The 24179-nt window shown below is 39.7% G+C and overlaps 1 protein-coding gene across 1 annotated transcript in view; it reads right to left on the bottom strand.

The window, feature by feature from the left end:
• Positions 1-1815: 1815 nt before the first annotated feature.
• lmo1 (LIM domain only 1) overlaps positions 1816-24179 on the bottom strand; it is a 39337-nt gene continuing 16973 nt past the window's right edge. The window contains exons 2-4 of the mRNA XM_054771121.1: positions 19020-19233; positions 6583-6708; positions 1816-2333 (exon numbers count right to left, since the gene is read on the bottom strand). Of these exons, the coding sequence (XP_054627096.1) occupies positions 2228-2333; positions 6583-6708; positions 19020-19233 (446 nt within the window). The 3' untranslated portion in view covers positions 1816-2227. The remainder of the gene's footprint in view (positions 2334-6582; positions 6709-19019; positions 19234-24179) is intronic.

The following is a 24179-nucleotide window of genomic DNA, read 5'->3' as shown; positions in this document are numbered from 1 at the left end:
AAATGAATCGGCTCTAAGAGCACCACAGCATGTTTAACCCCGCCCCTCCCTCTGCTCAGTGTGGACACAGAGACGCCGCCACACATCTTGACCAATGACAGTCGGCTTTAACAGAAAGAAAGACGAGGGAAAAACTGATCGGCTACCAATTGGCTCCCAATGAGGCAAAGAGCCGGCTCTAAGAGATGATTTGTTCTTGAGCCACTCAGACGAGAGGCGGGGTTTGTGCAAAAATGTGCCATTTCAGCAATTTTTACTAAAAAAACCCATTGGAATCATACAGACGTTTATAATACCGTTCAATAGACAAATATTAATATTTATTTCATGTATTATTTTTTTCATCATGACAACTGATGACCGCACGTCACTGCTGTCTGGAGAAAGTGGGATTCCCCGGAAAATTGCGAGGCTTTTTCCAGGGTTGTAGGTATTTTCGTACTTTGAATACTGCTTTGACATGTTTGTTAAACTTCCCCCTTCAATTTGGTATCATATTAATATGCAGACTTAACTCATAGCGATCGTGAGTGGACTAAAAAGTGAAGGCCAAATTCAACCCATTCAAACGGAACGATCCTAACGTCAGACTGAAGAAAAATATATCTAGCTTAGCGCAGTTAAACTCGGATCAAAATTTTACCATGCAAAATCAAAAAAATTGACCTAGAAATACTTACCAAATGAATTAACAAATTAATCATGGTCAACAATTCAAGTTAATTCAGATATTTTAAAAGGTTCATGCGTCTGTGTAGGCTCTCAGTCGTACAGGAGTTGTCCATCGAGGGAAAGGCTTCTAGAGACGTCATCTGTACTTCTGTGAAGAAAGTGTCGAAGTGTCGGTAGAGCCAGGGCCAAGCCAGAACAATAGATGCTAACTAGCCAGTATCAGAGTCGTTCATACCCAACTACAGGGAGCTACACTTCCCTTTGTTTGGAGGTGCTAATGGCAGGATTACTCCGCCCAGTCTTAGTGTAAGGAACCATAGGAGGAGGGTGTTGGCACACCAATTCCGCCCACTCTTACTGTATTTAAGGCCTAGGCTACCAGCACTTGTTAGTTTGCTGACGAAGCTCTTCGGATGAGGAGCGAAACGTTCGACACTTTCTTCACAGAAGTACAGATGACGTCTCAAGAAGTCTTTCCCTTAAAAAGGTTCATGTTTTTTAGGGAGGGTACATGGCTTCACGTCAAATGTCTGAAGGCGTACGTGACTGAAAGGTTTGGGAAGCACAGCTATACAGTAGTGCAAATTTGTTCATGGTAAATCCCGATTTTCTTCTGTTAACTTTGCAAATGTATTACAAATAAAATCACATTGTTTCTTGTTTTGCTTCAGTGTGGCCATAGCACTCTTTTGCGTTTCATAACAGCCAAAGAGTTGGACTGAGCAGAACATTTTGTCCAGCCTCTAATGCCTTTTCTTCTCTTTTACTTCCAGAATGATTCACCTTCATTGCCAGATGACAATTAGCGCCACATGAATCACTGAGAATGTCTCAGTTAGCCTCCGTTCCTTTTCACAACAACCCGCAATTTGACAACAACACAGTCTGGAGAAGCATTCTTTTATTCCAAATAAAATATTACTTCATTTTCAACAGTTTATCTAATTCCGTCAGAGCTTTGTAAAATGTAACAAAACATGTTTTGTTGCATCGTGATTTCAAGAAGTACTTCAAATATATTTTCTCTTGCAAGGCCTTGGACAGCTTTGCTGTTTTGGAGACATGATTACATTTCAATCAAATGATGGGTTCCCTCTTCGACAACTTTGGTTTTGGTACAAGAGAGAGAAAAAACTCACTATGAACATTTAAGAATCTTTAATTCACACTAGTAATAAAATTGCATTACATTTCATAAAATAAATGTTCCAGTTTATATATACAGAGAAAACAGACTGTACATACCCTCCAGTGAACCATTTCTCAAAGAAAAAAACAAACAAACCTGAAACCGATGTCACAAAACATACAAGCAATATAGTGCTCAGCTAAGCAGGCACAACTGTACATCAACATTTGTAACTGCTCAGTGTTGGGATGAGGGAGGGGCAAAAAGTTGAACATTTACAATAGAGTCCTTAGGAACAAATCAAGGGGTCTTAAAAAGTATTGCAGGCAAGCAGACAGACGCTTGTCTTTTTCCAAGTGCAGCAGAACATCCATCGTGTGTGGAACATGTGGAGCTGATTGTTGCTGCCACGACACAAGCTTCCCACTATTGGACTTGGGTCTCAAAGCTCCCGTTCAGCTGACCCTCCTCATAGTCCATTTGACACAAAATCATGTTGTTTTTAAGGAAAAACTTGTCGCCCACGCAAAACCTGTTGAAAGAGACAAACAAGCACAAGATAATTAGTGCCCACGCTGCGACAAAGTGATATGTGTGTGTGTTGCAAACTGTAAAACAACAATGTGTGCAAATGCTACTTTGAAATAACATTTTGGTGGTAAAATGGCATACATTCCTATAATGCATTGTTTAACATCTTTGGTCTAGTCCATGAGCAACCCCGAATCACCTCCTTTACTGATGTATGTAATATTAGTGTACCAGTCAGGACTATTTATTGTTATTGTTGTCTTATTAGGTTATTTCTTTCATTTCTTAATGCTGTGGCACTCAAATAATAATACACACATATATTCCGACAATTATCAAATTACCTTTTTTACTTGCCTGCTCTCATTATATTGAGTGTGATGGTTCATCATGACATACCGTATTGACGGGGATGTAAAACAGTATCTTTCCATACAAAAAAAGGCTGAAAAAGACAGCTACGTCTTTACATGAGATTTCTATAGTCGTCCCCTGTCACTTCCTGGTTCGCATTTCCCGGCTTCACTCTATCACGGTTTTTCAAAAATCTTTTAATAAATCATGCTGTACGGTGGTGGAATACGACCTACCGTTAGTCAAAAAATAAGTACAATTAGTACAAAAAATAATACTGTAGCAAATTCAACATATTTATTGCCTAAATTCAACATTTTCAAGTATAAGAATGGCAAAATGAACTAAAATAAATAAATAAGTCCTTCAGAGGATGCATTCAAAGACGCTGTGAATATTTATTATCAACACAGGACACGAGGTGTCAGTAATGTTACTGGAATGTTCGGTGAGACACAAACACCAGTAAAAGCCGGAGCAACAGGCTTTTACTGCAGGTCAAAATGATCTCACAACAGGCACAATAATACCAAATAAAAAACTGCTTGCTACTGTTGCTGCAGTAACCTACGCCAAGCTAAAGCTCAAGTCTGAACCCCCACTCACACTCAGTTGCCCTACGGAACACATGTATAGCAACACACACGTCTTATTTATGTCTTAAATGCCTAATTTACTCTTATTATGTCTACTATATTGGATAATACGTGTGTAAAGGCGACGATAGGCGTGGTATTTTATGTCTAGAGGGCTCTAATAATGTTCATTCATTTTCTCTGCCTCACTAGGGCAGTGGGGGTACGCTGGAGCCTATTGCAGCTGACTTAGGGTGAGAGGGTGAGAGGCGGGGTACACCCTGGCCTGGTCGCTAGTCAATCGCAGGCCACACATAGACAAACATCCATTCACACTCATACAATTTAGAGTCGCCAATTAACCTAACGTGCATGTTTATTGTTATTATATAACGTGCAGGATTCAGTGTTAATAAATTTTATGTTTTCATAGTTAGAGCACAGAAACCCTGTTTATGACTGTCTAAATATATGACTAAATATATTTTTTAAGATTATTAGATCCCCGCAGACATAAATAATAGAGACAACATGTTGGTAGTCGCCTTTACATTCCTATTATCCATTGTTTACATCACATTGAGCAACTCTTATGGTGCAGGGACTTGAATGGGCCGCGAGCTAGCAAGATAGCAAGCTTTGCTTAACCCGTTGGGCGAGTTTTTTTCCGTTTTAGCATTACTATTTCAAAAGGTTGTAACTTGAAAATGGTTAGAGATAAAGGCATTCTGTAAATGACAAAAATCATCAGTACAACCCAAAGTTTGTGATGGGAGTAAATTTACTCATCTAATGTGCATATTATGACGTCACCAGGCTCAGAATTTGTCAGGTCCCTGTCTCCACGATACTGGCTCATCAAAAGGCTCTCAAAATGTCTGATCCATTTGTGATACTCATCCTCATCTGTCAAGCAAACCCAGTCATCATCATCGTCATTTACAGCGGGATCTTGAACACCACTGCTGCCTCAACGGCAATTATTACGGCTATTATAACACAGATACATATAAGGTATCTATCTATCTATCTATCTATCTATCTATCTATCTATTTAGCTAGCTAGCTAGCTAGCTATCTTGCCTATTCTGTCATTTATCCAGGTCATTGTATTCTCAGGTCATATGTATCTGCTAGCAGTGTATGAACTGCAAGCAGTAGGTAAGTTTTCCATGATTACTTTGGTCGGTTCCGGTCAAGTTTTCTCACTATGTTGACTTTGACTTAAATTCTGAAGCGTGATTCAGCACATAAATCTGTTAAAAATGGAAGCTCTCTGTAGCAGCATGAGCAGGCATGTAAACCAAGGAGTCTAGTGTTAAAACAGGAGTGCCGATCGGCATCCACTTCCGCATTACGCCCTGTGCGGGTTAGGCCGCCATGATGGTGAGCAGAATCCAGAAACTATGCGTTGAAAACATGTCCTCGGCACACTGCTCAGCTATTAATTGATCTAATAGACGGTCCAAAAGCTGTAGCGGAGCTATGGGGTGATGTAACGAGATCGTGTTTAATCGGCAACCTTTGAATTAAAACAAACAAAGAAAGCCGACATCCTGTCTCCTCCTTATTTTGCGGTCAAGTACAGAATTACTACACCGTACACGCTGGTAGCTTGGTAGCTCCACCGCTAAGCTCATACTGTGAGCCAGTGATCGCAAACTGGCTCCGAAGTGGCAAGTCTCCACTCTTTTGCACAGTGACTGTCATGTAAAACTCTGTGGCCCTCAAAGTCCATCCGTCACAAATGAGCCCTGCTCTCTCCGTGGATTTGCGAGCAGCGGTTTATAGCGGAAGTTTGTAACGGCTACTATATTTCAATAATAAGAAAAAAACACATTACGTGGGGAGAGAGCATCAATAATCCATTATAAGGTTAAATATCGCAATAGTTTGATATACCAAGATTTCGTCACATTGCTACCAATAATTGGGGCTGTCGAATTATTAAAATGTTTAATCAGGTTCATCACAGCTTACAAGTTAATTAATCTTGATTCCTTACTATGTCTAAAACATTTAGTTGTATTTTACTAACAGAAAGATAAATGACAGAACAGGATGGAGAATGGAGTTACAGGTATTTAGTACAGTATTGTCATTTTCAAACACAGTATAGTAAGATTTGTAAAACTAAGAGATACCACACTTTAATCCTACGTACAATTCAATAAAATGAAAATAGAAGATTGCTTGTGGTTTTCTTATTTTGTTCAGTGCATTCAGACACGATGTTGTGTGTTGTTTGCCTTGGAGCTCCTGACAGCTGTACTTCAGAGTGTCCGTGAACACACCTCGCTGTAGTGAGGTGGTGAACGAGGAAGTGTTGTTCCGAGGATGAAGAGAGAGTTGTTTTTGTGAGTTGGAGATACATAACAGAGGGTCAGACTCTGTGTACATCTATGGGGACGCTTCACTTGCCTCCAACCGCTGTCGTAACAGAGAGGTGTGGCTTGCCATGATGCGCGTGCCTTAACTACCCTAAAAATCTTAATGTAATTAATGAAATAAATTAGTTACTGCCGTGAATGTGTTATTTTTCACAGTCCTATTAATAATAGTAAGTAATCAACTGTCATTCTAGCAGCCTTGGCCACTGTACCTCTCTATGCTAATATTTGTTTCTTTGACACAGTGGCGACAGCTCATTGATGTAAAGGGGAGCGAAGACATAGCAGAACATAGGTTGGCGTTCGTTACGTGCCATGCTGTTGAAACAGTCATTACTGTGCCAGGTGACACGGTGGCTGCCAAGTGAGACGAGGAGAAACCGCGATCATAATTCCCTTACAGCAGGTGTTCACTATGGTAGCTGAATGTGGCCCGCACAAGGTTAATGGGCTTGTGCTGTGCCGAAGAACAGGGTCACAGCACCCCTGACAAGCATGCGAGAGACATTCTGCTCCCAGACCGCCGCCATTACCAACAGTATTCTAATGGGGGAAAAGCAATATTTGGATATGTCATATTATTTTTATGGGCTTTGTGTTCATTGCAGTACCATACCTGTTGCCATGACTAAGAAAAGGCCACTTCACACCTGTGTCCAGGCAGCAACACTACCACCTCCAAAGAGCTCATTTTGCAGTGCCCTTGCAATTAGATTTACAGATCTAGCTGCAAACTGCTGTTAGTGTGTGGCAAGAAAAATTATTAGCAGACCTAAACTTTATTTTTACAACACTCTTTGACTGGCTAATGCTTGTGTAGCCTGTAATAATCCAAGCAAACAGCCATCTCTTTACTATTTATGCACATTCTGATGTGCTCCATTAACGCTCCATTTTTTGAAGGGATGTTGGTGGTGATGTGCGATCTTACCTCTGGTTACAAAGCTGACAGGCAAAACAGTCCAAATGGTAAACATTATCTCTGGCTCTCATCACCATCTCAAAGGCTGGGATCAGTTTACTGCAGGCTGCGCAGTTTCCCGTAGTACCAAAGAGCCTGGATGACAGAGAGCACACACAGATTAAGCCACCTTCTCTTTACCTCCATGCAATATAAGAGCAGAAGGAAAAATAACAACAGCGAGCGCACAAGAGAAAATTCTGCAGCGGGAATGGGAAAATGGGACAGAATGGCAATGTGTATGTAATCCACAAATCTTTCCTGGCGCCTGCTCGGTGTTGTGTTCATGGGAGAAACAAACATAGATCTTAATTCTCGCCTAATGATCTAATTAAAATGATCACATGGTTTTAATCGTCTTCAAAGACTATATCCCTTGTACAATGCAAAAACAACGAAAACAAGTCTGAGCTAAACCATTTTGGCAAATTGTTTTTCTTCTTCTAAATCAAAAATAACTAATGTGTCTGTGAGCAAAGCCAGCTGGGTTTAGTGCAAAAGAAGGCTGTGAACTATAATGAAGCCATGAGTTCAGAAGATTTATGTTCTCTTACTTCTTCCTTTTTTATTTTTTTACTTCTTATCTTTACACATATTCTGTTTTTACATGGACTACTGAACTATTTTAAATAAGACCATTTCATAATTATATTGAGTTACAATTGTAGTTTTACATGCAGAAAACAATTCGAAATGCATATAAATACGCATAAATGATAAAAATGAAAGGACTACGTTAACGTTTTTGGTTACTTTGACCTTCATTGGATACGTGATTCTTGACAGCCATGTCTTCAATGAAGGTAAAAGTAACCTTAAATGTTCATTTATCCCTTTCATTCATCATGTATATGCATTTAGGATTGCTTTATGCATGTTAAACTACTGTATAATTGTAAAACTATAGAAACATGTTTTGTGTTAAAAGTTTTGAGAGTCAACCGCTGATGACAACATAAATGGGCGACGTAGCTGACTTCTGGTTCCAGTTTCCATCTTGTTATGCTACCAGCTATGCTAACAAGGACGTTTGTGATACAAATACATACAAATACATTAAAACACAGTTTGACTCATGCAGTGTATTAATAACCCGACAAGACACGTATGCTAAAAAGCAAACCAAGGCAAAACTTTGGTGTACATTTTTTACGCTAACCAAAAATACGGGGCAGAAGCTAATCGAGGTTCCACAGTAATGTAATTTTTTTTGCCTTCTTCCAAATATTTTTAATGCAGGCTGTTTCATTTCATATGTACAAGTCTACAAAACTAGCTTTAGACAACAAATGGCCCCAGAGCCAGACTTTGGACAACACAAATAACATACAACACCAGTAGCAATGTTAGCCCGAAGCTAGTTTGTGGTGTCATAGTTGCTCTTTTTCATGCAGAATGTGTATATTTGTATTTATGTTTAAATGGTCTTCTTTTAAACTTGAAAATAAATACAAATTGACTAACAACTCCGCCCCCAACTCGTCATCTTGTTTTAGATGTCTTTGTTAATTAAATAACTAATCTCTTGGACTGGTTTTGGGCAAATAAGTCACTTTCATTGGTCATCATTGGTGTCATTAGCCACGCATTGCTTCTGCCGTCAGCCAATCATCTGCCAGCATGCTCTTGCTTGCTAGCCAGCTGGATTTCCTGTGTTTTTCTGGTCAGCCATGTTAGCTTTTGTTGTTCTTCTCTGTAGTGCTGTCACTACTTCTTTTGTTTTTACCTGCTCGAGGTTTGCTTTTTGTGCCTCTTTGAAAGGGAAGATTCTTCCTTTAATTCCTACCCATTTTGAGCTCAGTGTTAGTTCCATCGGAGTCCAATTGCCTCAACCATACACCACACATTGCTGAGTGAACAAAGAAGCCTGCGCTTGTTCGTCTTTCCTGGATTAATTAGTCCCATACAAAGCAAGGTGTAGCTTTCTTTTGTCCTCAATACAATGGCACATACTTCTCACATATTTGCCTCTATTCATGTGTTTAATGTGGAATTTTATAAGCATTGGTAGATTTATATAATCTGCAGAATAAGGGGACTGCTTCATATCTTCTGAAGAAGCAATACCCACTGCATGTTAAACCATTTCCGTAAATTTGTAAAGCCCAGACTGAGGAGTCATAGTGTTAATGTTCTTTCTTGTCTATGTTGCTTTCACCTTGTTAAAGAAAACATCTATCCTGCAGCCCTGCTTCTAATTAGAGGCCACTGGCCCAGAGGAGTTGCAGGGAAGAAACAACGTTGTAATATTCTCACAGAGGGATTCATAGGGTGTAAAACAGGAATATTGTCACACCGGCTTGATGTTACAGTAAAATACTACAAGTTTGCTGCCTGGTGGTTGTCGGTCAAACAGAGGAGGCTCAAGAAGGTTTTTCCACTTCCTGTTACAACACTTTTGGACACACTGGTAAAGATGTAGTATAAAAAAAATGTTGGTGGAGACACAAAAAGAGTACTTAATTTTTCCCATTAACAGTTTTTGTGGCCAAAACATGAGCGATCATTTTATCATCTTGATGGAATATAATAGAACCTCAGTTCCCAAAGCGGGGTACGGTGTACTATTTGCGGTACGGAGTATGTGAATCAAAATTAAAAAACTGCGTGACTATATTAGCGCCTAACACTGAAAGTTTCATAATGCGCATGAACACCTTATATGAACAGCGCTTGGACTGTGTCGGGAGTACAGAGCTGAAGAAAGGAGCCAGAGCACAAGTTGTTCATTGTAGTGTGTATGTTATATAAACTAGTATATAAGCTAGTATATAAGCTGGTGCTGACTAATTTGTGCATTTTCTGAGCTGTATGAGCCGGTATTTTGTTTCGTCTGATTATGTTAAAAAGTGCACAATTGCGCATGTTTATGTTCTTTGTACTTCACCAAGAATTAGTCTTTCTTTAGGCGTTGCAGCCGTGTGACGCAGGTTGAGAATTATGTCTTTTTTGTATTTGTTTTTCTATTCTTCCTTCCACCTCGTCCTTGTTCACAAACGTTAATGCCGTGGGTGAATGAATATTGGTGAGGTTTAATCATGTTGTTAGCTCTGTGCTGAGTGCTAGTGTGCATAATCTCATGCCATTTGAGCTCATATGTCCATTTAGCTCAGTAAGCCTCGTATTGAGTTAATTTCCTTATTAATTTCTGTACTTCATGTGCCATTGTTTTTGTAATTATTTGTAATTATTAGGTTTATGTGCAACAGGAGTTGCACTGTTTTACAAATGATTCCTTGTATGTCATGTTGTTGCAGACCACAGCATAACACAGCAAAAGGGCATAAAGATCACAGTTTCACCATAGCTTGCCACAGATTCTTTTGGAAATATTTCCTTTTCCAATTTAAGTAATGATATAATCATATAATAATTAATGAGATATATCAAACTAAGATGTTTTATTGCGTGCTGAAGGGGTACGCGACTGTGAAAAGACATACTCATTCAGTCCAAAAACAATAGCAAACCTTAACAAACATGGTCCACAATGCTGAATAAGCTCTATTTAGCCATGAATATGCTATAATGTGCCTTGAGTTAGGGGGGGCTTGGTTATATTAGTTTCAGTCACCACTGAGTGTACAATTCAACACTTGTGTACATTCGCTTTTAGCTTGGCCTACTCTGAAAATAACCTTTTAAGAGGTTACATATATATAGCCTGCTAAACATCATTGAAGCTCAAAGCCCTGTGGATGATAGTGAGACCCCCCCCATGATGAGTAACCTAAATGCACATACTGTATAACTGCATACTGGATAATAATGCAGCAGTACAGTATTAGAACAGGCATCCAGTGAAAAACACACAAAGGCTCAATGAGGGTGAAGGAGCATGGCGTGTCCTTGTCCTCTTAAATGTTGGATTTGAGGTATTATAGTTTACGTCCAGTATACTGTGACTGGACGCCTTGTATCTATTGATCTATCAATCAATCTCTGCCAAAATAAACGGATAGTTTTGAAATATAAAAATAAATAACGACTTCATTCTTGGTCTCCCTCTTTACTTTATTTGCTAAAAGCAGGCAAATATTCTGCCCATTTTGTTTTATCCCCACCAACCAAATGAGAGGCAAAATACATGCATTTGAGTGTGTGCAGTATTTCCACCAGTAAATGATGAGCCCGGGTTATAACATCAGCAGCAGTTCCCGGCCCAATTTGGCTTTTTCCCCCTTGCTAATAGGATATCAGGGCTGAAGAGATACTGTACATCCAAACACATTTACATTCAGGTTTAAGCTAAAACGCTACAAAAGTTGAACCAAAACATCAAATTAGTGCTCTCTGATGTGGAGCGTGATGGAAAACTACACAGTAATAAGACTGCACAATACACAGCCGCCTGTCATACCTGATGCTCTACGGTTGGACATTAGCTTCCTGACAGACAAATTAAGGATAAATAAGAATTGATCCTTAATGCTGATAAATGAACAAGTAAGTTGATTCCAGTTTGTAATCATCTTAATCTCATAAATACATGGATATTGCTCTGATTAAAAATCAATTGAGATGTTGTGGTTGACAACAGAACAAATAATGATTTAGCTTGTCAAAGTTCTTGTGGTTACTTGCTGATTGAAATGATGAGAATTCAGACATGGTAACCTGAATATAAGACAGTATTTTTCCAATAGAAAACAGTCTGAAAAAGGATTATATAAAGGATCTTGAGATTTACACATGCAAACCAACAGGCAAATCAGAGCTTTTCTTCCTTTCACTTGCACACTAAGATAGTAATTATTAGGGGTGTCATGAGATTAAAACATGACAAGATTTCTCCTTTAGAGAAAAGCTGTCTTGCGAGTAATATGGATGTGGTTGTGCATGAGGCAGTATTGGAAACACACTAAGTGCCTTACGAACACCTTGCAATCCAGCCTACCTGCATTTGATCAAAGTTACTCAAGATTTGTCAGATCAATACACGCAAATGTTTGAACTTGTCTGCACCGTTAACCACTGAGCGGTTCCATTTATACTTGTTACATTTGGCTGAACACAAACTTTACAAGCACCAGTGAAGGTTAGTTACTAATACTCCAAGTTAGCAGAAGAAATTAAAGTCAGGTGTATCGGTGACAATGTACTGAAAATGAAGTGGGTGTCTTGCTTCATTAATAATGGTATTGTGGCAACAGTAACTCCCTTTCGTAACACACCTCATATGTGGAAAAGATCCGTGTTGACAATTTTGCCATATGGTCGCTGTATTTAGCGAGTAGGGGTGCGCATTAAAAGTGAAACACAGGAAATGTTTCTTGCGTCATGCATTTATCCAGTAATTAAATACAAGCGGTCAACAAAGGTGAACTATCTGCCTCACAGGAGAGTGGGAGTGGAGTGCCATCTCTGTACCGCCATGCAATGAAGGGCAGAAAGCTGTAAAGACCCCTCCACAATGCAACCCAACCCATGACCAACAACAATGCCAAGAAGACAGAGCTTGGACACACTCCTCCATCGCCTGTCAACACCTCGCCTTTTTGGCAAAATACGCACAGGTGTCCAAAATGTGGTGCAGGGGCCATCAGTAGAATGCGGGTCATTGCAGAAATAAAATAAACAAAAACCCAGCAAACGTGGACAAATAGAGTAAAAAAGCATAAAATACTAATAAGTAATAAAAACTAAAGCTTTCAAATGGTTACCATTTTTAATCAGATTAATCACGTTTTTTTCTAATTAATTAATCTTGATTAATCACCATGTCACAATATGGTACCTTATATTACCTTATCATATTATTATATTACCTTATCATTTTCCTTTGTATTTTAAGCTAGCAAAGAGTACATTTGGAATACAGGAAGTGAACAAATGTATTGCAATTGATGTGAAACGGATGGGATGGGGTCGGATTGAATAAGCTTCACGTCTTCCTACTCCACGGTGAACTGCTAGGGTGGGTGTGAGAGGCAGGGGACACTTTCAATGCTAGTGCAGACCTGTCGATATGTACACATTTATCATACTCAGCATGCAATTTGACTCTTGAATACACTTGTATGCTTCCCAGCTCTCCATTTTGTTGCATTTTCATCGTCCTACTTTCGAGTTCAGTCCGTATAGGACAGATAAATAAATAGATATCAGTTTCTCAATAGTATTTAATTCGGGGGGTGCATGAACATATAATTGCTTTCATATGAAATTGGACCCATCAGAATTTTGAATCGATGTATTGTGGTAGTTTGTAGCATTATTTGTAGGATTATTGAATTATTTTAACTACATTGAATGAGTCAACCGTTGGCCTATTGTGGACTCAGACACAACATTAGGTACATCCTCACAATAATGACATCCACTACAAGAGATGCATTTAAAATCCTTTCAGATAGTATACGTTTTAGCTGCAGACTTCAACCAAACAAATTCTTTCTCCTTTATACAGGGCATCATTTTTGATACAGCTCTTATACTGGACATCATTAAATGTACCTAATGGGAATGGATGTCCTCAGGATGATAAGCAGGATACGCAATATAGATGAAAGCTGACCTCACAATCTTTACCTCAGGGCTAATATTGAATTAATACAGTCATATACGTCATATGACTCACCATCATGTTATTTTTACTTTTCAGGCAGTAATCAATTGTGTTAATTAAGTGTTTTTGTATTTAATTTGATTTGCATGAATAGTTTTAAGCGGGATCACAGATTGTGTCACTCAAATTAGAAAAGCACCGTGATACCAGGGTTAAAGGTCAGCCTGTCAAAGGATTTTCACAGTGTAGTATGATTAGAAACTATAACAAATAACCTTGTTATGCATGGTTTACTTCATGATTTGCTTCTCACATGGTCTAACTAGGGTGCCCTTCTGGAATTAAAACCCATTGTGTTGGGGACGTCCAATAACTGTCTACCAATCAGCTATATTTTCCTCTTTTTTGTTGCGGCAAAAAGCTTTAAATTGGATGTTGATGTTGCAGCAAGGAACCTGAGAAACCGCTCTCATTCTTCTGTTTTGTCAAACTTCAAGGAGTTGTTCGTGAATAAAAAGGCTGTCTCTCAATGTGCTGTTTTGCGAACGCCAAACACTTCCAGCTCCCGCAAGGCCGCATTGTGGCTCTAAGATTGGACTGTAACTCTTGAAGTCTTCTAACCTGTTCTCTTAGAGACCTCAGGTTTTGTCAGATTAAACAAAACAAGCTGTTAATGTGTGCTTGTTGTAACCTTCGCTAACAGTCTTGAAAGCATAACCTTTGATGCGAGAAAAAGCTGCTGCTGTCAGAGTTTTTTATGGTTTATTTCACACAAATTAAAAGATGCCATTTTTGTTTGAGCTTTCGAGGTATTATTAGCTGACAGTTTAGGGTGGAACACAATTTTGCTGATGTTAATTAGTCTGCAGTGCATTGAATGACATTGCCAAGACAAAGTGAAGTTACTGGTATGACGTGGCAAGAAGCTTTAATACTGCCAACGAGGTACAGTGGCTCTCAAAATGATTCAAACTTGATGTAAATTATATTTTTTTGCAGAAATAGTAGCAGCAGTAGCTCACATTAAAGCAACAAAACAAAAACAATGAAAATAGTTCAACACAACTAATAATATATTGAAACATTTTGAAAATAATCATATTTTTGAGTGCATGTTTATGTTGTTAATGTTTATTAATATTGTATTTTTTGTTAAATTGTCTATGATTATGTACAAAGTAGTGGTAGCAGTGTGTACTACTGTGCACACGTCTTTTATTTTGTAAATGTGCTTAAATGTGTATACTTTAAATGCTAGTTGTGTAGTCATGTGTATTCGGTGTGACCATTGTGCTTATTGAAAGAGAATCTTTTGTGTTGACTTCCACGGGAGATTTACCTTCGAAACTATCAAGACGTGACAGATTTTACAAGACAAGTGAGTCACATCCAGATGGAGCTATCGTTGTCATCAGTTTGTGGATAAATTAAAATGTTCATTATCTGAAAACATTTTCCTCTTACAGTTAATTATGCTGCCATTTTGATAAGTGGATGACTATTATGTCCTCTCTTATAAATGAAATAGGAGATTAAATAAATGCAGTGGAGATGATCACATCACGTCTAGATTGTCAAGCCTCTGGTGGAATCATATGATACGGAGCCCTTGACATGAATGAAACACCTAATTAATATGTTATTATCCTTTGTGATAATAGTGTGGACGAAAAAAAAGGTTTATACATCTGAACGTTTTGTAGAGCAACCATTTGGAAGGTAGAAGGGGAAAGTGGCAGAGGTGTGTGTGTGGTGAAGATTCCTGAATGCGTGAGTGCATTCAATAAGCTGCTAATGCCACTGAAGGACAATCACAGATGGGGCTCCTATAATAATTAATGGGAGCATGGCAGGGTTCCAAAGCCTGGGAAATAACCAAAGTGTGTTTGATCCACCTGCTTGTTTTTAATGTAGAGCAGGAGGCTAATTCAGTGCACAGATTTAACGTCATTACTGTATGTGAGGGATGCCTTCATCTTACTTCACACAAGAAGCGGAAGCAAAGAGATGGAGGGGATGAAGCCTGCATCACTTTCTGTGAAACGGCCAGCTGACCGTCTATGCAAGGCAATGGCAAAGGCAATGGCATTTAGTCAAGCATCTCCGGCCTTTAAGTGTTGTTTCATTCTGAAGAGCAGACCATCCTGGCCAACAGAGCATCATGAAAAACTCTTTGTTTCATAATCCCTAATTTGCTGTTAAGTATGCTTGAATTCATACGTTGTTCTCCATTTTTACTCCCAACTCTCTGACCTCAACTTCTCGCCTCTCCACTGTGTGCATGTGAAAGCCTTTCTTTTTTCCTCTCATGGCTTACGGGTTAGGAGTGCTGTCCTTTCGGAGGATATATTTTTACATGTGCAACTCTGCACTTCATCACTTTTGCCGCCGCTTGGTCATTTGCCCATTTATTATTACCTCATATGCAGCATCTGCCCCTTCTGGGGGCAAAAACGGGTCTTTAGTGGAGCTCTCACTGCATTTTAAAAGCATTAACTGACGCTGGGACCTGATGGATGGTAATGGCCTATATCAACGTAACGCCACTAAGAGAGGGCTGCTTCTGGGTCACAGGAAAAGATGAGATGTAAGCGAAATGTCACAAGGATCCCTGAGTGAGCTAGGTATAGGAGGAAAGTAAGTTGATGAAGGTTCTCTAAACTTTTAATCTTAGTGAATTGATGAGAGCTGTTGGAACAGGTTGCTCTAAATCAGAATAATGAACCAATTAAAACCTAGTAGGTAGGCTGTGGATATCAATGAGGGATTGTGAGCAGAAGGGGAATTGGTGAATGGGGGAGGACAGTGCCAGGGAGGGTGTTTAAGAAGAGGGAGGGGGGAGCAAGGGCACCGGTATCTCTAAGTCAGCCTCTGGGGGATTCCCTCTCGGATAAGTGGTCCGATCTCATTGGGAATGTGACTTAACGCTCAGGAAATGGTCATGTTTAATTTAACTAGCAGATGGTTAGGGGCATCTGAAGATGTGCATGTGCGTGTCTGCGTGTGTGTGTGTGTGTGTGCTTGTGTGTGTGAGCGCGGAGGGAGACAAAGACACTGGTGAAGCAACAAGGCTGTCTTGACATTTCTCACAGCTCTCCTACAACTCTTGACATGACATATGCCTCACGTGTTCATGTACGCAGAAACGACAACAACAAAAAAGAACAATGAAAACATTATAATGAGTAATCAACTTGATTTGGCATCATGTCATCTCAAGCAAAATGAGTACTTAATGGCAATTCTTATTGAAAATTTAGCTTTTGGCAAAATTACAGTAGCAATGTGTAGTAATTTCACCTTGCAATAAGAGTTTTAAAACCACTGATGGTACTGCATGCTGGCTTTCAATAGTTATTGGTCATGTAAACCTAGCTCATCTACTCTCGTGGTTTATTAATATTGTTGGACCAGCCTGAACTGATACTACTCTTTAGAGAGGTGTGCTTAGATAAACTTTGGAGCATACAAAATAATTAAGCAGCTGAATTATTCAGTTAAATTTCAACCTGAGTTTTATGTGTGTTTATATGTGTTTTATATGTGTTCGGCAAATATAGTTGCATTGGATTGACCTTGCAAAACATAACTGCAGACCAGTAGTTGGCAATGACACACACAAACACACTACACTGTAGTCTCTTTTCTACTCTATGAGTGTACAGTACGAGTCAAAAGTTTGACTTGGTCATGCTTTAAATGGTAAGGTGCATCCAAACCATTGACTGTGGCTTAAAATTTAACATATACAGTAGTACCTCGCATAACGTAAACCTCCTTTTACGTAAATTCCACTGAACGTAAATAAGTTATGTCAAGTTTTTGTATCGTATAACGTAAGAAATTCCATAATACGTAAAGCGTCAAGTCGGTGCAAGTTCAGAAATTCTATTTGAATAGCTCGCGTGACAGAGAGAGGGGAAACATTTTCCATGGCTAACAGAGTACACTTGGTGACGCCTTCTGACGCTTCACGCTCTCATTGGCTGATTATCGGGGCACCGCCTACGCTCTCATCTCATTGGCTGATTATCGGGGCACCGCCTACGCTCTCATCTCATTTGCTGATTATCGGGGCACCGCCTACCCTCTCATCTCATTGGCTGAATTATACGTGAGTTTGTGTGAGAGACAGGCTTCTCCCTTCAACCTCCTTAAACTAGTTGATTGTTTATGTTTTTCAGTTTTATTCATTTACAGTAATCTTATTTATTACCTTATTTTATATTGGAATGTTACTCTACTATGTTTATGCTAACGTTTTCTTATATTTCCCCACCATATTTGGTGGACTTTGAATATTTTGAAGGGCCAAAGGGGTGAGTTTGGGAAGATCTTGGAACGGATTAGGCTATTTACATGTATTTTAGGCTTCGTATAACGTAAAAACCCTATAGCGTAAACGTTCTCGGAACGGATTATTTACGTTGTAGGGGCGTCTACTGTATAAGTAGAGTGGAACCGCACGTCCTGGTTTTGGGTTTTGCTAATATTTTTGGGTGTCTGGAGCGAAGTAATTTGTTAAGTTGTTTAATTTACATTATTTCTTACAGGAAACATGTATTTAGTTTTGTACGTTTCGGTTTTCATTGTACCTTTTGGAACCATAATGTCCAATGTGATTTGTAATGTGACTCCATTGGTCATAATAACGTGGTGGTAAATAGTGGAAATACAAAATAGCCAAAAGTGATGTAGCAGTGTTAGGACAAACTTTTAATAGAATATGGTGGTGTGCTTATGGGTCCCACTATAAGCAAGAACTGTGGTCCTCCATTGTTGTTTTGGTTGTGACATACTTGTGCACGTCCAGACAGTGTTATTTTCAGAATCTTTTGACTTTGTGGAGGTGTTGTAGATGCAAAACAGTTATGTTTTCAGTTTAAAATGAAGTTGTGTCAACAGCACATAAGATGGACAAGAAAACAACATCTTACACTGTAGACTAAAGCAGTGGTCCCCAAACTTTTTTGACCCACGGACCAGCTTGTGTTCCCACAAATCTCCCGCGGACCAGGCGGGGAGGGGGGTTTCATACATTATAGCAGTCTAATTTATCTTATTTATTATGTATTGTGTAAAAGTAAGACATGAATAACATCAAATTAAAAGCACAAATTGAATGCCGACCCACCATCCACCAGTTCAAGTTCCAGCCAAGTTTTTCCAGAGAGATTATTACATCGCTGTTTGACGTGTGTGGTAAAAGGCAGGGCGCTAGCATGAATTAACTTGAGACAAATGTGCACATTAGCGCTCAATAATGTGCTCATCAAAACTTACCTTTATGCATTCCCACATAGTATCAGCATTTGAGACCAAATTTGAGGTGAAAGAAAAATGGTAAAAATACCCGCGGCCCGGGGGTTGGGGACCACTGGACTAAAGCATGAGAAATACAGTACATGCCAGGTTGTGCCCGTGCAAAAGTGACATTGATTTGCTAGGACTTTTGTTTAGCATTGAACTTCTTGTGTCACTGATTGCTTCAGAAAAGGCAGGAGGAGTGTCAGAATTTTTAAAAAGTGTTTTTGAGCAATGGTTCTTGCCTTTTTCCAAAAAGGCAACAGGGGAATTGACACCATTTTCAAAGCTGTTCAAAAGTAGTCTCAAGTATTAAAAATGTAGCACGTAAGCCACTCCTTCCTAAATGCATTTACTCAGCAGTACTGAGTGTTGTTCCTGGCAAAGTGATAGATTCCAAAATATCTTAAAATGTTACTTATTTCCTTGGGAATGTTACTATGAATGGAGGAAGTGGTAAAATACACACCGCTGCAAACGAAAACAAAGCAAAGATTGTACCAAAAGTCAAATAAAAGCTTTGTGATCCGTTCATGTTGCATGTGTCTTTTGTGTTTGTGGGGACTGCGGTGAAGTGATTGTGTGTTTTTCTTGCCTCAGGTAGTCCCTGCGACACAGGATGAGGTTGGCTTTCGTATAAAGGGTGGAGCCCACCTCCCCAAGGCGGCAGTCACAGCAGGCACATTTGAGACAGTCCTCATGCCAGTATTTGTCCAGGGCCTTGAGCAGGTAGCGGTCTTTAATCTTGCGATTGCAGCCAGCGCACCCCTTCTGTTTCCCTTTGGGCTGGACGGAGAGCATCGGCACACCTGGAGTGATAAGGAGACAAACAACCATGCGTGATTTACGGCGGCGGGAACCCGAGTGACTTTTCATGTTCTCTTTTCGATAAGGTGGCTGCTTCTGTGGGCGTCTAAGCATGGCCTCGCGTGCAGCCACAGCACACCGTGCCGACCTGCTTCATATGCATTAAAGAAAACAGTCTTCCATGTAGATAAACACACAGGTCACATTGGACTACAAAGCCCTTGCCTGAGAACATGCTGTAACACCAAAGTTACACGATGATTTGCAGCAGTGAAAAAGCACAATACATTATACATCCAACATGGGATGTATTTTGCTTATTGTGGTACTTACAGCAGACCGGGTAGTGCATTAGTTACCATTTCATCAAGCTCATTTCACTCAACTGTCCAGAGCTGTAAAAGCTCCTCTTGGGCTTTGTTTGGTATAGATTAACATTAACCTTTTAAAAAGCCTCTCTGACCGCAAAACACGCTGCTACCAGACCCCAGTGAGATATGTTATGGCCTAAGTGCCTTTTAGCATACACTCACTGTACTTCATACACACACACAGACCACAAACACACACTCGCAGCACTACAGCCTTTACACTTATCTGCGCCCATGTGTCTGCAATGAGCGGCTCCAAAGTTACCAAACTCGCAAATTGCCCCGGTGTCACGCAGGTCCCCTTTAAGTGAGCCTTTTAGCCTCCTAAAGGACAAATAAAGTCCATTTAATAACTACACTAAACACTAATAGTCTATGTGTGGTTGACATTTGTGTTCGTACTAAAAGCCCCCCTCAGGCCACTGCTGGTACCGAGGCAGGGGCGCGCAGCTCCCCTCTGCAGCACTAACAGGTCTGCCACAGCTGAGAGCACCACACAACAGCTCTTAAGACACTCTCTCACACACTGAGCTATTGATCTGTCTAAAAGAACACACAGTGGACGCCACTTGCCACTCTCATTCAAAACACATTCTCCACCCACCCCACTACCGCCCAAAAAACTGGACACGCTGCATCCCAGAAGGGGGGTAACATTTGGTATGTGCACGTATCCACCTATAAAGGTCGAGACATGTTACATCAAGTTCTGCGTGAAATGTCACTGTTTTTATGCTTCAAAGATAAGTGTAGAAGGCCATGTGTCTACTGTTGGACTACTATGTAGCTGGTCAGTTGGAATGTGTCCATTCTACAATACAATGACTTTATCTCTGTACTTCAAATCACTCTTTAGCTACTGGAGTAGCTAACCTTGATTAGCGCCATTAATTCGTTCCAGAAAGTCCGACTCTAACCGAACCGGATGCTAACTGAATCAGCTGTTCCCATAAGAAATCAAGTAAATCCAATTAATCCGTTCCAGAATGCCAAAAATGTTAACACAAAGCAAGTTTTTATAGTTTTAAAATGATAGTTTTACATGCAGAAAACAATTTGAAATGCATATAAATACATATAAATGATGAATGAAAGGGATAAATTAACGTTTAAGGTTACTGTTACCTTCATTGGAGACGTGATTCTTGATGTGACTGTTTCCAAAGACACGATATGGCAGCGAGACGGCACGCGGACACCACTTTCCTGTTTTGCCACGAGTTATTTCTTGAATTCAATGGTGTTTCTCACCTCAGTAACCCAAAATGAAGCCAAATAAAGTTTAAAGTACCAAAATTTGGATAAAGAAGGTGAAAAACATGATTTAATTTAATCAAATTTCTGAAATAACTCAAAACAGGAAGATGGTGTTCGTTTTGTGTCTGCTGCCCCATTGTGTCTTTGGAAATCTTGAATGTTGATTTATCCCTTTCATTCGTCATTTATATGAATTTAGAAACGTGTTTGTGTTAAAATGATCGACAGTCAACCGCTGATGACATCATAGATGGGCTACATAGCTGACTTCAGTTTCCGGTTGCCATTTTGTTAGCACGCTAGCTTCTTTGTTAGAAGCTAAGGACGTTTTGTGATAAACATACATTAAGAACACAGTTGGACACAAACAGTGTATTAATAACACGACAAGACACGCACCATTTTGTGCGCTAACTGGAAAATGTACTTAAACCAAATTTTGCAGTAAATTTTTAAAAAACACGCTAACCGAGGCAGACGCTAACTGAGGTTCCACTGTACAGTACATTGTTCGCAGTGACGTCCCTAAACACAGACAGCAAATAAGCATGTGTACATGATGAGGATAACTGAAGTGTGTTATGCTAATTAGGGGTGTCATGAGACACTCAGTTCACGAGACAAGGCAATACACGAGATTGGGTTTATGCGAACAAGAAAAGACGAGATTTTAACTTTACTTTTAAGAAAAGTACAATGAAAAAAATATTTAAAAATATATGACAATATATTGCATTCCACAAATATAATTTCTGCTACGTTACTATCTTCTGCACTGTGTGGATGCTACTGGCCCTGCCTCCACCCACCGAGCAAACAAGACTGTATAACTGATAAAAGGGCTCACTCCGTTCAGGCCATTGTTCTATGGAACGAAAGCGCCAAGGTGCTGAAACCAATGCACAGAGTGAAACCTCTTCCTGCTGTTTTAGAGGTGGGACACGCATGCACATGCCAATATGTTGAGGCCGTCAAATTTATGAAATTCATTTTCATTTATTGTATGATTAATTTATTTATTATCGTCCCAGGCCTAGTGCCTACGAGAGAGTTCTTTTCTGAAAGAGAAATAATTTTGACACATTTTAATCTCACAAGATCTTGTGACATGACATCTTGTGACATCCCTCATGCTAATATGACAAAATAATACCCAAAGTGAGCTCTTCCACAAAATATGAATGTTTTGACAAACAATTATCTTACCAATATTTCATTGACATGAGCTGTGTGGTCTTGAAATAAAAAGAGAGAGCACAGCAAACCCAATTCAGAAAGGCAGCAGGGGATGAGGTTCGGAGCTCTAAATCTCCTCCCATTCAAATGAACAAGCAATCTATAGCAAAATGAAACAGCACATATGAGCGTATGAAGGCATACGGACATATTAACTTCACTAGTCGGGGGAACCTCACTCCATGACCCTCCAAAGTATGTTTTGTAGGTACATCTTCACTATTGTTTCAGTTAAAAAACGGTTAAGCAGCCTCAATTAACTGCCGCCTTCGCTGTTTGATGGCAAGCAGCGATATCCAACATGCTTTCATTGCTCCAACACACAGCATAACCTCACAGACATGAACCCCAGATCAATATATCGTATGACGGATAAAATCCAGGGTTCACGCTGCAAATACACAAATGAGCTCCTTGAACAGTCATATTTTCTGCAGGTTTTTAGCCAATACAATCTGCATTAGGTTAGCATCGTGGAATAGGGGTTAGCATGTCTGCCTCAGTCAGAAGAATTTTGCATGTTCATGTGCGTGGATAGTTTTTCTTCAAGTACACTACTCCGGCTTCCTCCCACATTCCAAAAACATGCATTTGAGGTTAATTAGAGACTCTACATTGTCCATATGGGTACATGTGAGTGGGAATGGTTGTATGTCTTCTTGTCAGGTAGTTAAAACAGCTGGGATAGGCTCCAGCTTACCCATGACACTAATAGGGACAAACGGTATAGAAAATGGATGGATCTGTATTAGAGGTGGAATAAATAGAATAATCCTATTAGTCTCAAGGTTTTATATGTCAGTATGTGGTCTGATGGTGTTGAGACGTCTTATTTCTTTATGAGACGTGAAATGTAAGGGCTAATTGCTCTAGTTCTGCAGTGGGAACCATTGATTACAATCCGGCCTTCTCGCCATCACACTCTACCCGAAACGGACCCCTTGAAGTTGCCACATTAGGATCAGAAAAACCTGCTATAAATACCAATGTTTGGTGTAAATGAAGCTAAAAAGCTTCAGATTCAAGCCACAGTGGCTAAGGGCAGTGTCTTCTACCTGCATTTCATGGCTTGTTAGGGGAGCTCTCTGCAGGTATGCCAACTGTTCTCGCCTGACAGGCTTCCACAGAACTACAGAGCAGTCATAATGAGGAGAGAGAAAATGTGTGTGTGTGTGTGTGTATGTACACGCACGTGCCTCAGAGTCTTTTGAAAAATAAAACATTTGTCCCTCGGGGATCACAAAACTCTTTAATTTGCCTTTCATGACACCTAATTAGGAATTTCATTCAAAATCTTCGCTTTAAATAAGATAACTAATTATACAAAAAGGTCGTTCTTCCACCTCTGGAGAACTACTCCTAATTGGTTGAGACCACCGCACACTCCTGAAACATAGCACGTGTGCTGTTTTACATCCTGCTTGAAAAGACCAATCCTTCCAAAGATTAACCTATCTTGGAATGCCTGGATGCTGCCTCCTTTTTAAAGCCCTGCTCAGCTCATCAAAGGAAAACACTAACTCTGACTTTAGTTTTTGCACTCAGTTGCACATTCATTTTGTCTTTCACCTGCCACAGTTCTTCAGATGTCTCAACTGAGCCAACATCAACTGAGAATATTGTAGGAAATCCGACAAAATGTTAAAGGCTATAGTACACTAGAAACAGGTTATTTTTGAGCAAGCTGAGTATGATGAGCTCCGTGTGCATGAAAGCTTGCATAAATACGCTAAAAAAACGATGAGTTCACATTTAATAGATGCCTCTCTCATGGTTTGACATCTGCTTCTGCAAATCACCTGCTAATTTAGCAAATAGCTCAAACTCACTAAACAAATAGTAGCAGCAGAGAACAAAGTCTTCCACTGTTGGCCCCTTCTATGTGTGAATAATAGACAAGAGACCAGGTAACAAATACACAGGTATGAATGACCTTCCATTGTTATTTGGTATCACAAAAGGAATGCATCACTTTTCATTCTCAAACAAGAGATACTGTACATTTTACCCATCCAAGTAGAGTAAGAGAGGACTTATCCGTACTGAGAAGGAATTAAAATGCCATTAGTGGTGTGTGCGAAAGG

Source organism: Dunckerocampus dactyliophorus, chromosome 3 (assembly GCF_027744805.1).
Source record: "Dunckerocampus dactyliophorus isolate RoL2022-P2 chromosome 3, RoL_Ddac_1.1, whole genome shotgun sequence".
In the NCBI taxonomy this organism is placed as follows: domain Eukaryota; kingdom Metazoa; phylum Chordata; class Actinopteri; order Syngnathiformes; family Syngnathidae; genus Dunckerocampus; species Dunckerocampus dactyliophorus.
Note: the sequence above shows the minus strand (reverse complement) of the source record. Positions and strands in the feature narration are given on the sequence as shown.